This window comes from Nuphar pumila, chromosome 13 (genome assembly GCF_984573655.1).
Source record: "Nuphar pumila chromosome 13, dmNupPumi1.hap1.1, whole genome shotgun sequence".
NCBI classification, from domain to species: Eukaryota; Viridiplantae; Streptophyta; class Magnoliopsida; order Nymphaeales; family Nymphaeaceae; genus Nuphar; species Nuphar pumila.
The window spans coordinates 27,871,356-27,883,914 of record NC_143261.1 but is presented as its reverse complement, the minus strand read 5'-3'; the positions used below and the strand labels follow the sequence as shown (position 1 = coordinate 27,883,914).

Here is a 12,559-nt window from a genome sequence, read left to right as displayed (position 1 = left end):
TGGAGATAGCTTCATCTGAATGATCCTTTTTCTACCAAACCAACTGTTTGCAGTTGTGTCAAAAGTCAGCAGTAAAGGGGATTCCTAAATAAACTCAAAGCTGTGTAGTTTAAATGGATTTTCCCCTGATTTTCTGCGAATATTGTTTAGTGCTACCATGAGTTGTCAATTGTCAATCGTAATCCATTTAATGCTTGTTTGATTGAGTTGGCTGGGCTAAAATCGGAACATTGACAATGTTATCAACTTTCTGAGTTGGTGATGTAATTGCTGTGGAACTTTGTGTAACTTCATTCACTCTGTATGGCTCGTGGCCTTCTGCATTCTGTGCAATCCTTTGTTTTGTTTTTGCTAATGACAGCAGGAAAGGAGATTTGCAAGATGGGGACGTTAATCACTTAAATGTACACCAAATTGCCATTTGACTAGTAAAATCTTTGTTGTTATACTGCCCAAGGTATTCTTGTCCCTTCAAAATTTCTTATCACATGCAGTTACTATTCAGACCATTGATGGGATTCACAATTAGGAAACCAAATAGCTTTGATGGGATTCACAACTAGAAAACCAAATACCATTCAGTCTCAGACCATTGATGGGATTTGCAACTAGAAAACCAAATACCATTCAGAGTCTCAGACCATTGATGGGATTTGCAACTAGAAAACCAAAAAGCTTGATCTCATCCAAAACCATTGTTCATTCAATGGATTTTCCTCTGAGCTCCTTGCTATTACTCCTAGTCATTTTTCATATGCAGGGTGAGTACTTTGTTCAAAATTTGTAATGGGTTATCAGTAATGGTTATTAGAAGCTTCTACTTAGGAAGCTCACTTCTTGGGAAGCCGTTTCAGATGCTAGAAGTTTAGCACATTCAAAATTCAGTGTTCTTTCCATGCGAAACACACTTCCAAATGTGATAATTTTTCAACATGAGAATTAAATTTTCACCAAAGAATAACACATTTACATAATTAATGACGTGGTTCCTATAATAATGGTGGCATGGTTGACCTATTTTAACTTAGATTATGGAATAAATCTTAACTGACAATACCTTTTCCCACAGCTTGCCGATTTTTTCATTAAAGCCTTGCCATCGCCTCAATTCTCCTTTCTTTTAAGCAAACTGTCGGTCATCTCCCTATCAGTTTGAGGGGGAGGAGGGGGTGTTAAATGTATTGGTTGACTGGGTAACTAAAATGTTTACCAATCAAATATGTTTACTGGTATGAAGCAAGATTTTCATAGGTTTACTTTTTTTTATTGAAAATTTCACCATACGGATGTGATCTAGACACTTGGTTTTATAGAAATAGACTCTTGGATCATCCAATTACGATGTGTAAGAAGGATCTTTTAAGGGTTGAAAATCACCGGCTTAGAATTTTCATAAATATTCAAGCATAAAAATTCACATTTCTTGATTCGATTACGATGATCCAACATTAGATTCCTAGCAAATGGTCCATGCAGAATGCATCTGCAGGGTTAGATTTGCAAAAAAAACCTATGAAAATATCAATTCATACCAGCAAGCGTATTTGGTTGGTAACTTGGTAAACATATTCCAGGTTCCCTTGGTTGACTATATATATATATGTGTGTGTGTGTGTGTTTAAATTTCTTGATGTAAATGTAATAGGTAATGTCCTCTAAGGTCATTTAGTCTTTTATCTTATGTAACAGGTCCTGCCCATTAGAGGCAATTTGTCTTTTTTATTTTGTATGACTTTTCTAGCTGTTGGGACTAGCCTTCTTCCTCCTTTGTTGTATATATATGGGAGCTCTCCCATATTTTTTCGTATGCTTTTCTTAAGCATTTGAGAGTTAATAAAATTATATATTTTTTATTTTGTGCTTAGCCCTTATTGGTTTATAGCGTGTTCTTGTGCTTGGCCATAGTGGCTCTTGTATTTCGCCCATTAGTGGCCTTGTGATTGTGCTCCTTCTCTTGAGTTCTCATTACAAGCCTATCATTGCCCTTTTTTCTGAATTGTTGTATGAAAAGTTTGCTTTTGTGCTAATTCATATGGTTTGACTTTTCCTACTTGTCGAGGAAACATCTTTCACTTAGTCTCACAGTGATGCTCTCTCTCTCTCTCTGTGATTCCACACGTGCATGTGTTAAGGATGTCTGTGATCCCTTCCTGCCATCTCCAGTCATTCTGCTTCTTAAAGTTTTTGTCTGTGATCCCTTCCTACCATCTCCAGTCATTCTGCTTCCTAAAGGCTTTGCTTAAAATATCAGCCTTCTTTCATATAAGATACTTTAATGGCAAGGAACTCCCACTGCTCTGAGCTTGTGGTTTAATTTCCTGTTTTCTTGTGTAATATTGGTGTGTAGTGGTTCTTGTAATACTGGAACATTGAGTTGAAAGGACTGTTAACTTTTTTGTAATAATGACTGTATGGGTGGTCATTTGCATGTGCATAGAACGTGGTTTATGGTTAGTGAGAGATTGTAGGCTGGAAGCTTGGGTTAGCAGGATTAAGCTCCAAAAGATACAACTAGTTATGTATCAGTGGTGATATTTGTATGAACAGCAGTTTCACGTGCAAAGAGAATGCAATAACAGGTGTCTGACATCCAGGAGATTACGTCTCAATCAAAGCCTGTTCTGTCTTGAGGCTGGTGGCATGTAATTAAGCTTTTATAAACTTCTTGCCGAGTGGTGGAACCTGTTCACAGATATATATGCTGCTTTGCTGTGGCAGGTCACAAGTTGTATTTTACAATAATGGCTATTTTAACCAGGTGATCGGTGCTCGTATCTGACAAAGGGTTTGGTTTAACTTTGGTGCTGTTAAATTTCTCATATCATGTATAGGAAGCGTCATGAATGACTTTATAAAGAAAGTAAAACTAAGAAATTCCCTTCATATATCTATGATTCTATCAAGTGCCACTCCAGAAGAGTAAGTTCATCACAAATGCTGATTAGAGGTATTCTAGCTGGTCTTACTACGCATTTCTTTCAACTCCAGTACCTTAGCATTGTAAATGTAATATTCTAGCTCAAGAGTTTAACAAATATAGTCTCTTCTCTTGCTTGCTGTGGACGCCTCTTTATATTCTTGACCAGAGGTACTTTTCTTGCCCACTGTATTCTGATTCTTTATTTTAGTCCAGCTATGTGACTGTCGCTTTCTACTTTGTGATTTTTAGCATCTCTTAGCTTTTTCTAGGAATTAATTGATAGAGACATTTAATTGATAGAGACATTTGAAAAAATCAGATGAACAGAAAACTTTGGCCGAATATGAGGCATTGGTTGTCACAATAACAGTAGTTTAACTAGATTGCTTGTATTCCAACAGCCCGACCAACTGCAAGCGTCGATGAGGAATGATGGCCAATGAACACTTGAACTGCTTTATTAGGTTAAGTCGTCCATGGTTGATAAGTCTCAATCATGTATCGTTGCTTACTGTGTATTTCCTGTCAACACATAAACCATATCAATCTTTACACTAGTCTAAGCATTTGAAAAAAATGATACTCTTTATTTCTATTACCATTTCTCTTCGTTGTTCCTGCAACTGTCTGAAAAGGTACAACATAAAACCCTTTAGGCTTTTCTAGTTCGTTGGAAGAAGCGTTCAATCCCCCGGTATGGAAGGTGAATCAGAAACTTACTTTCCCTAGCGCTTGACGGTGTGTCCATTGAGCCGGCTCTGAACAATCCTCCTCCCTTTCCAAAAGAGCAAGGATCCGGTGTTGTCCTGGGTGACCGGCCGACATGCACACTTGCATTGTTGTGTGCTAATACGTGTAAGATACTGTGCACCAATAACCAAGGAAAGCCCTTAGTCTCACCTGTTGTAGATGTGGATAAATTTCAGTTTTGCATGCGGAAATATCCAGAGGTAGATAGATGTTTAAAATTGATCCAAACGGAACCAGAAACCTCTCTGCTTCGCTCAAGAGAAAGCAGTACGGTATTTTTGCTGTAGGGAAAATATATGGTGGTTCTGTACCAATACTTTGGCGATACACACTTGTTTGTATGGATTTAGCTACTAAGGGTACGTTTGGTTCGATAACATGGGATTCACTTCCTCGTGAATCTCATTTAAACAGTATCCAAAAGCAACCAAACATGAATATTTTTTTATGCACAACCTTAAAAAATAAGCTTCATAAAAAGTGAGTTGTAATCTGATGAGATTTTTTTGAAATGGTTTATTTACTATGTTAGAAGATTTTATCATGTTTAATACACCACATGGCTAAAAAATCAATAACTCACAATTCATGAAACTAGTATAAAATATTACATTTGGGATTAACTTTAGCACATGAAAAATAATAGATCTTGGCTTTGGAGCTTAGATCTACGTAAATCAAGTTTGTTGTACTCGTACAATAATTGAAGTTTGTGCGTCAAAAGTCAAAGGCATACGACAAGAAAGTGCTTAAAATGTGATCCACGAGCTCACCGTAGGGGCATGTACTTTACAATAATGGTGTTACTGATGATGGTTATGTTCTCAGTTGGGTTTAGGCCATGTTTGGAAACTAGTAGCTGGGATGGGAAGTGGCAGCTGCCAAATCCTGCATTTGGCAGCTACGTGGTTGCTGTCAATGCCATGCTTTAGTGTAAATATAATGCTACTTCATTCCCAAATGCATCAACTCCCATCCCAGCTACCAGTTTCCAAACAGCCTCAAGGTGGTAGTTTGACCAACTTTTTGCCAAATGCATCAACTCCTATTCCAGTTCCTAGATTCCAAACAGGTCCTTAATGGAGTTACAATTACAAGTGGCATTGTAATTGGTAACAGAGGAATGTGGAATTGTAGATACCATTCTGAAATAAGTCCTCGTTCTATTTGCTCGAAGCTCTATTAACAATGATGGCCATATTCCTGCTGGATCCAGTCACCTATGGTGCCACATGGGTAACCACTAAGTTTGGTGCCAATTGCCACCTGATCTTGTAGTTATAGCAGCAACCATAAGGCTGCTATGTCTCTATCCTTGCTAGTTCAAAGAATGTCCAACTTCATGACCCTTATGTGATCACCTTAAATGGTGGATTGCCAAATCGTTTGCAATATTCGTTTGTCTTTTTAGCACTATCGTGTATTCAGGCTTTCAATAAACGAAAATCTCAATCGTAATTTACCATGTTATTAATCTTTTGATTCAATGCAAATATTACAGGTGTCAACCTGGTTACCCAATCAGGTGGTTCAGCTCAGATGCTTTGTCGTGGCTTTGGATCCCCCACTCGCTGAACAGTAGAGCTTTTTTTTTTATGTCAGCATCTTTAATATCAATCAATCTGGGACGACCTTCGCATAGCATCAACAATAAACCTTTATGAAAAGTACTGTACTCTTGAGCACCATAGAGGCAAAAGTTTTCATTATAATATCTGCACAACTTGTTTCCCAGTATCAGGAACAATCTATCAACAATTGGATTACACGCACGCTACAAAAAAACCATACCAGTTGGAGCCACAAACTTTGTTGTTGAAACAGTGATGAGAAATATGGTAGCCTTGGTAGGAGCAGTTAGTGCATGTCACCTTGTGTTGGGAAGTTGCAGGTTCAAGACCCAATGATATATTTGTATAACTGGTAGGGGCCTGCCTAACCCCAGCTTGCCTTTCAAAAAAAAGAAAAAGAAATATAGTAGCCTTTGTACTGTTCAAAGCATGTAGTCAACTAGCCAACGACCAATAGCCTAAGCACGCTGCGGCCTAACTTATTGTCTTCTTTCCTTACATATATATGATTGCTGTACTTATAAAGTGGTAAAGCTCCAGTGATACTTGACAAGGATCAGCTCATAAACCATCTTTTGGCCAATGAGCTTCCACAGATGGAATAAATGGAATGCTTTTTTTTTCTTCTTTTCCAGTGGATGTTGAGAAAAGCTTAATCCAGAGCAGCTTTGTTACGCTTGCCACCAATCGGATTCGGCAGGCCATCAAATATCGGGATCGCAACTGCTGTGAGAACCTGTAGGTCCTGTTTCAGCATCCACTTAGATGCTGACCGATATGATGCAGCATTATCAAAGGAATCTTGCAGGTTGGAGGTGCTCGATGATCGCCGGACTGCAGCAAAAACATTGGCCAGAAAAGAGTCCCCTGCAGGATGGGCATGACTGTTGTTGGCTAAATCCATGTCACTACCCGCAAGATTTACCCTGCTTGCAGATTTTAGCCTCAGTGCCAGACCCTTACCTGACCTCCCCAACAGCCCACCGCTGCTATCCTCCTTCAGTATCAGCTCTGGGCTCTGAGAAGTGAGACGCCTTCTTACAGACTTATCACTTGATCTCTCATTGTCATTGTCACCAGCTTCTGCAACTAGGACATATCCCATTAAATCACCATTTTCTGCATAGAACCCGTTCATCAAGCTCCTAGATTTCCTGTGTTTGCCTGCATATATATCAGCATCTTCACTTTCCCTGCCGAGTGAGAGGGGTTCATCTGCTGAGAACTGGCCTCTGTTAATTTTGTACACAGCCATCTCTGTACCTTCAACACCACTGCTACCATTCTTAAGGGGTGGCACCAGGCCATAGTAGCCTTGTAAACTGCTCATTGCTGTAGAAACTCTTTTTGGTGGTTTCAGCTCAAGTGACCCAAAGTCTTTAAATATATCACGACGTGGATACCTTGGAGGGGTCCTCAGGTTGTTCCCGTTTCTGTAAAAAGGGTCATTTATGCTAAGCAACTTTAATTTAAAAAAAGGCAAGCATGCACATAAGGGAATAGAAAATTACAATGAAATAATAAGAATCACAGTGAAGACAAAGAAGGAAAAGAAACATGACAAAGCGATGGGGGACATGACATGAATGTGCACACACGCACATGTACACACACAGGTAATTTTGTAACCACATACAAGCACATTTTCCTGTGCACGGTTGTTGCAAGAATGAAATGGAACAATTAACTACAAGACATCCCTTAAGGGGAACAACTTCATCCCTCATATGAAAGACTGGAAATAATAACGATAAAGCATAGCAGAAGTGAACATAAAATTAATAGAAGGCCTGCTTGAATTCTGTTCTCTATTTCATTTTTTCTCCCAGAAGAAAAATAAGTTCCACTAAGTGGAACAACTGAATTCATAATATGAAAAGTTAATGCCAATTAGAAAAACTCTGAAGAAGATGAGTACTCTTGTGTAGCAGAGCCATTAGACAAGATTGGAGATGGGGGGTGCCTTCCTGGCAAAGGTATCTGCAGTGACTTGTGTGCAAACATTTGAAGATCTGTAACCAAACCATTTAGGCGCTTTATGTCCGAGACCTGGAAAAAGGACCTCAATGTTACTATCATCCCAAAAATACAGGAAGCTGCTCAAAATAAGGACATGGTGAACTATGCATATGTTCCTGCACACCACCATCATTCATCAACCCACTGTGAAAAAAATTTAATTCGTGCTAAAATGAATAACAAAAGTTCCAGGACATATTTTGACGAATCATCAAGGACTCTCAAAATTACAATAGGACAAAGCTGTGAACTTGAAAACTTTCAGCTTTCAATAGATATATCAACTAATCCAGATAGAGAAGATAAGCTGGGAAGTTGTCCAACTCACCCCATTAACTATTTATTTGGATAAATGGATCCACCCAAGCACCCAGTAAGAAAAATGTCTTTATTATTTATGCTAAATGTCATGCTTGATTTCATAACTACTATTCAAAGCACTCTTAAGTCTAAATTTGGTGTGTGTTAACTTGTGTTGGCAAAGTGTATGGCATCTAATAAGAATGCCTCTCAGAAAAACCAGGAGTGTATTTTTATCAAAAATCGAAACCAAGAAAAGTTTTATTTATGAAGTGAAGGGTAATAAAAAACCAGGCACTTCTATGCAACATAAAATGAAAAAGCTAATTCTATCTACTTATCAAATTGGCCATATTCTAAAGGAACCACGTAGCAGTTGATGTTGTGAAACAACCTGATAATAGCTTCTATAATGATCAAAATCCACCAATTATCATTCAATCATTATGATCCACAATTTCTTTGTATGAGAAAAGTCCATTAAATGTATTCTCATACTACAAATCTTACTTCAGTGCCTGTCTTTTGTCATCATTCTTCTTCGTCAATATCCTACTTACCTTGCATATTTTTAGTTCTAATTTACAGGACCATTTTTTGGCATGCTACATCATCTTCAACAGCACAAACTCCGCTGAAGAGTTTCCTGTTCAAACACTGAAAATAGCAATGTCCAAATTTGCAGCACCTTGAAACAAGTCATCAAACGTGAGATGATACACCTGTCCACTTAGAGATCCTTTAAAGGAATTGATTTGCTTATAGTGCACTTCAGGTACTTTAGCACTTTGGGATCAAACAAAAGTACAAACCTTGCAAATCAGGAAATGAACAAATAGAAGTCTCTAGGAGGATTTTCCATCTTTTGTTTTTCTTTTATTGCACCATGTGTGAATTCAGTCATTCTCAAGATGGCATGTCAGTGAACTTGCAAATAACTATGATTTTATGCTCTATAATACAGTTTATTTAAATGCCGCAACTGCAAAAAAATTGGAGCGTCAATTTATGCAAAGCATCACACTAAGTGATTACCGAGTCAAGGATCTGTCAGTAATTTCCACTATAAGTTGGTATTAGGATCTGTTTGGAAACTAGTAGCTAGGATGGGAGTTGATGCAATCAGTAAAAACTTGGTCAAACTACCTTGGTGGTGGAGTTTGGAAACTGGTAGCTGGGATGGGTGTTTATGTATTTGGGATGGGAAGCGAGGTCCTCTCTCCTTTGTATTTACACTAAGGAATGGAATTGATAGCTACCACCTCCTAGAGGTGGTAGCTGCCAAATCCAGGATTTGGCAGCTGCCACTTTTTCAAATGTATAATCTCCATCTGACCACCAGTTTCCGAACGGAGCCTTACTTACTTTTAAAAACTGAAACTTTCATTTGCCAAAACTTGAAGTTTATAACAAGATAACAATCAAAATTTCTGAAAAAGTTCTATTACCTTTACTTAAAATATTCTTCAGTTAAAAAGTCGACAGAAGTTATATCAAGCTACATGTCAACCACAAATATCCATGAATTCTACAACTTTATCATGAAGTTTATGCTTTCTAGGATACATAATCAGATCATTTCAACAAATAAATCGAGCATCATAAGTGACCATTCAGTTAATTATAACGGTAAAACAATGTTCACTGATTTCTAACTCAATAAATGTCCAAAGGTTCAATGGAAAAGGAATGTCCCTAGACATTTTCAATGTTAGGATATTGATACATGCTGGTGAACGCACTAGAAGCTTCCTCCAGTTTTTTGAAAGAAGAATCAAGATCCATTACAAATATAAAATTGTCTTAACCACGTTCTGCCCTATTTAGAAACAATATCCGAAGCTGCAGCACAACTGAGCATGATATAGTCAAGATTCACCAGAGCAATTTTACTTAACAGGGATTATAACACACGGGATGCTAAATCATTCTCCAACCCATTATGAGTAATCAAATCAAAGATATAATGACAAGTATTAAAATAACGGAAAGACTCTCTCTCTCTCAGAGAGAGAGAGAGAGAGAGAGAGAGAGAGAGAGAGAGAGAGAGAGAGAGAGAGAGAGAGAGAGAGAGAGAGAGAGAGAGAGAGAGAGTGGGGAGTAGGTGCCTATCAAAGTTAGGAGCCTAAAGTAAGGCCCACCGGTGTTTCCGGTGTGTTTTTCGCAAATCTGACCTTGCAGATGCGTTAGGCATGAATGATTTGTTAGAAAACAACTCTTGGATGGTGTTTTTTCGATAAAAAAAACATGAACTTTTTCAGCTTGAAAATTTATCAAAATTGTAGACAATTGATTTTCAAACCTTATATAAACCTACCCACATGTTGAAAATCGGAATACAACGACCCAAGACTCCATTCATATAAATTCAAGCATATTTCCCTAAAAAAACCAAACACATAGAACACTTCTGTACGGTCAGATTTAAGAAAAACATGAAAAAACACCCTTCAGAAGGCGGTATATATAATATTATTGCAATATTTTTTAGAAAACTCATAGATTTGATCTTAAACTTATTGTTTTTAATTTTATTAAACAGAAGAGAGAAATAAAATAAAGTCTAACCGTTCATGCGACTTGTTTGGACGCCTTGTTGAGGAACTATATCAGAAACACTACCCATTACTGACTAAATCCAGTAGTTGCAGATACAAATCGCAACCGAGAACATATATTCTGCTTCATGAATGCGTAAACTAATGGAAGAGGACAATTATTCCAGAAAAGCGTCCACATTAGAAATAAAATGGAAAACACCTCACCTCAACACCATATCTGATGGCTACGCCAGCGAGAGTATCCATTTTGGAAACAGGATGTTCGATATATTTCACGCCAGAAGAAGACGACGATGATAAAGGAACCGGCAAAGAATTCGACGCCATCGGGTTCAATCTCCGGTCAGAAAAATCACAAGAAATCACCTGGTAATTTACTTCTCGATGGCCGTTATCCATAGCCAAACTGATCATTCTTACGCCTCCGGAGCTCTCCTTCTTATCTAAATACCTGATTCAACCAACCCTAAACTACAAAATCAGCTCCAACGGCGGAGAATTCCAACGCCTCGTGGCTTCCGAAACCACTTCACCTTACAATCGCGCTGATCCGGCAACGCAGGAGAGAACGCCAGCAATTTCGTATGTCTAAAAGCCCTAGATCAAAGGTAAAATCCCGATAGATCACAAAATTTCATCTCTCCGCCAAAAATCCACCGGTAAAACCGAATCCTTTTCGTCATCCAAACACCGCCAGAAAAACCTAGCATACAAGCGAAATCCCGACGTACGCCGATCCTCCGAAAACCAGAAAGGAGAGAAAATGAATTTCCCCGTCAAGTTTCTCCCGATCCGGCTGCGCGGGAGCGGAATCCGGCGTTGTCGCGTTACGGGTGCCGTGGATCGCCGGTAAGAAGCCGAATCTCCGCAATTGGCGACAAAGCTACAGAGATCTCGATGAATCGTGGCCTAAAATCCACGGATCGGAGAGCGTCACGAGGACAGGAATCTAATTCCTTCAGAGACCACTTCTCTTCCGAATCCTTCTCTCCGAGAGAGAGAGAGAGAGAGAGAGAGTTATTTCACAAAAGAGGGGACAAATAATGACAAAGATGAGGGAGGAGTCGACGAGTCGTATTTAAAGAGGAAAACAAATAAATAAATTTCTCGATTATAGTTTAACCCCGGACTAAACAAATGGTCATTTACAGCCTTAACGAATTCAGCTATGTCGATTGTGCCCATAAACTAAGTGAAGTGACGATTTTGCCCTTTTCACAGCCAAACAGGTGGCACTGGCGGGACAGGGGACGAGGAGAAATCGTGCTCGGACTTGGGTTGCAAACGGATCGGGTCAGAGTTGACTGGACAGTGTCTATTTTTTGCTCGGGTCAAGTTCCAAATCCGGTCCGAATTTGTTCGCATAGTGGGTTGAGTGGATTGGAAATGACGTATAAAATGCAAAACACGTCGATTAGACTGGGTGCCTATGTTGTTACCCAGTTCTTAATCCAGATTCCAACAGCTCTGGCCACGGAATTCGGAATTGGATATGGATTGCTCATATCTGACAATTCGGGTTAGGACCCCCAACCCATTTACACCTGGGTCAGATCATTTTGGCTTCCGTACATCCAAGGTCACCAAACAAAATCACCAATAAGGGTTGGAAACCAGCAGGGGTGGTGCATCTGAGTCACTTGTCTTTGGCATAAAAAACTACATAGTCACAGGTTAAGAATGGTTAGTTTATATTTATTTCATTATTTTAAAGTTTTTTTTAGTTATTTAAATTTTTATGTAAATATTTGAAAGGTAATCTGGAATACCGGTGGATGATTCTTTCAAATATTTGAGATCTATCATTCAAAAGTATGGAGAAATTGATAAAGATGTAAATCATAGGATAAAGGTTGGGTGGATGAAATGGAAGAGTGCAACTGGAGTGTTGTGCGATCGTAGAATGCCATTGCGGTTGAAGGAAAAGTTTTATAGAACGACTATTAAGCCCGCTTTACTATATGGTACGGAATGTTGGGCTGCCAAAAGACATCATATTCAAAAAATGAGTGTAGCTGAAATGCGTATGCTGAGATGGATGTGTGAAAATACAATAAAAGATAAGATTCGGAACGAGAAGATACGTAAGAAGGTAGGCGTTGCACCCATTGAAAATAAGATGAGAGAGAATCGTTTACGGTGGTTTGAACATATTCGACGAAGGCCTAATGATGCTCCAGTTAGAAGGATGGAGAAATGGGAAAATCTATTAGTTAAAAAAGGTCGGGGTAGGCCTAGGAAGACATGGATGGAGGTGATAGGAAAGGATATGAATGCTTTGAACCTCACCGAGGACATGGCATTGGATAGAAATGAATGGAGGAGAAGGATTCATGTGGAAGACCCAAAATGATTTTCTTTGTTGGTTCATATCGCCGACCCCAATTGTTTTGCGATGAAGGCGTAGTTGTTGTTGTTTGTTGTTGTATTTGAAAGGT

The 12,559-nt window shown here is 38.8% G+C and overlaps 1 protein-coding gene across 1 annotated transcript; it reads right to left on the bottom strand.

Moving 5' to 3' along the window:
* Positions 1–5,327: 5,327 nt before the first annotated feature.
* On the bottom strand, positions 5,328–11,144 carry LOC149818187 (uncharacterized). Its single transcript, XM_089985163.1, has 3 exons — positions 10,326–11,144; positions 7,160–7,290; positions 5,328–6,674 (listed from the first exon to the last, which is right to left on the bottom strand). The coding sequence occupies exons 1-3, from the start codon at positions 10,533–10,535 to the stop codon at positions 5,894–5,896; spliced, it is 1,122 nt and encodes a 373-aa protein (XP_089841289.1). The 5' UTR covers positions 10,536–11,144; the 3' UTR covers positions 5,328–5,893.
* Positions 11,145–12,559: the final 1,415 nt, after the last annotated feature.

Bases quoted from the DNA above. Each gene is read 5' to 3' on its own strand.
- LOC149818187 (XM_089985163.1), bottom strand. From the start codon at position 10,535: ATGATCAGTTTGGCTATGGATAACGGCCATCGAGAAGTAAATTACCAG. The intron at 7,291-10,325 runs GTGAGGTGTTTT...TCCTTTTTCCAG, and splicing joins CCATCAGATATGGTGTTGAG to GTCTCGGACATAAAGCGCCT. The intron at 6,675-7,159 runs GTACTCATCTTC...CCCTTTTTACAG, and splicing joins AATGGCTCTGCTACACAAGA to AAACGGGAACAACCTGAGGA.